This window comes from Frankliniella occidentalis, unplaced genomic scaffold (assembly GCF_000697945.3).
Source record: "Frankliniella occidentalis isolate FOCC.00 unplaced genomic scaffold, Focc_3.1 Scaffold1571, whole genome shotgun sequence".
In the NCBI taxonomy this organism is placed as follows: Eukaryota; Metazoa; Arthropoda; class Insecta; order Thysanoptera; family Thripidae; genus Frankliniella; species Frankliniella occidentalis.
Window position 1 is genome coordinate 3,109 of NW_026268671.1, and position 1,229 is coordinate 4,337.

At 59.3% G+C, this 1,229-nt stretch overlaps 1 protein-coding gene across 1 annotated transcript in view; it reads left to right on the top strand.

Moving 5' to 3' along the window:
* Positions 1-1,229, top strand: part of LOC113210436 (ras-related and estrogen-regulated growth inhibitor) — a 4,403-nt gene that overhangs the window by 2,240 nt on the left and 934 nt on the right. The window contains exons 2-3 of the mRNA XM_052276078.1: positions 961-1,017; positions 1,115-1,188. Of these exons, the coding sequence (XP_052132038.1) occupies positions 961-1,017; positions 1,115-1,188 (131 nt within the window). The remainder of the gene's footprint in view (positions 1-960; positions 1,018-1,114; positions 1,189-1,229) is intronic.

Genomic DNA, 1,229 nt, shown 5'->3' on the forward strand with positions numbered 1-1,229 from the left:
GGGGGCGCTTCGAAGGTGTTTGGGTAGCACGCCAAAGCGTGAGTCCGACTCGCGCCGCCGTGCCACGCCAAACACTTAGCAGCTGTCGCCCCATCCCTCAGCCATATATCAGCCCGCCTGCACACCGCTGTGACGGAGCGCGCTCTTAATGGGGCCACTGCCAGCGGCCGGGGGCGGGGGGCGGCGGGGGGCAGGGTCATATCTCCCGCCCCGCCCGGTCGGGCGGGGTGTGCTTCACCCCCACGGACACCAATTCAGAGTCCGTAACGCACTGAAAGGTAGAAAACTTTGCGCATGTATTCAGACAACCCAACGGCACATCCGCCATAAAATGCCCCCCCCCTTTTCCCCCTGTGTCGAGTTTCAGTAATTAGGTCGCACTCTGGCGCGAAACCCCTGCTTTAGGGGGCGAAAATAGGCGCTAGGGGGGAAACTGTTCCGAGTGTGAGTGGCGAGGCACGCAGCGCAGCAAATGCAAGCGCAGACTCTAGCAGCGCCTGGGCCCTGCCAGCCAAGTGCTGAAGTGACCCAGAAACGACGAGGGGGCGCGCAACGCAAGAGCACGCAAGAGTCTCGCCTTTCGCGAAACCTCTCAAAAACATTTTTGCGAACGAATCAGGTTTGATGTGAGTGTTGGCTTCCTTTCCCCGAACCCGTCACCCCGTCACTCGACGAGTTGTGAAGCTGCCCCCCACAATTGGGCTGGCAGCGCCTGCCGCACGCTGGGTAGGCCAGCCCGCCGAGCTGCCGCGTGAAGTCGGCGGCCTGCCCGGCCCGGAGCGAGCGCCCAAGTGGAAAGTGTAGAGGGTCCGGGAAAGAGAACGGTTTGAAGCCCAACGTGCCCCCGCAATCAATTCGAGGGACATTCGTCATTGTGGGGATACCTGAAGTGGTACCGTCATGATAGTGACTTATTCGGCCATCGTCCCATTGATGCCCTGTTCCTTTCATGTGTTTCAGCGCTGACAGTAAGGTTCCTAACCAAGAGGTACATCGGCGAATATGACCATCAGGCAGGTGAAAGCGAAAACCCCACGTTGATTTAGCATTAGTATTCGGTTGGAAAAGGTTAAACAGATAAAGCAGCACACCTGAAAGTACGCGCCTCTTGCAGAGAACCGTTACAAGTACGAGGTGCTGGTGGACGGGGAGCCCGTCCTGTTCGAGATCCTCGACACTTGCCCGAAGGTGAGCTCCACGACCAGGCAGTGCAAAGGGGTGGGGTGGGG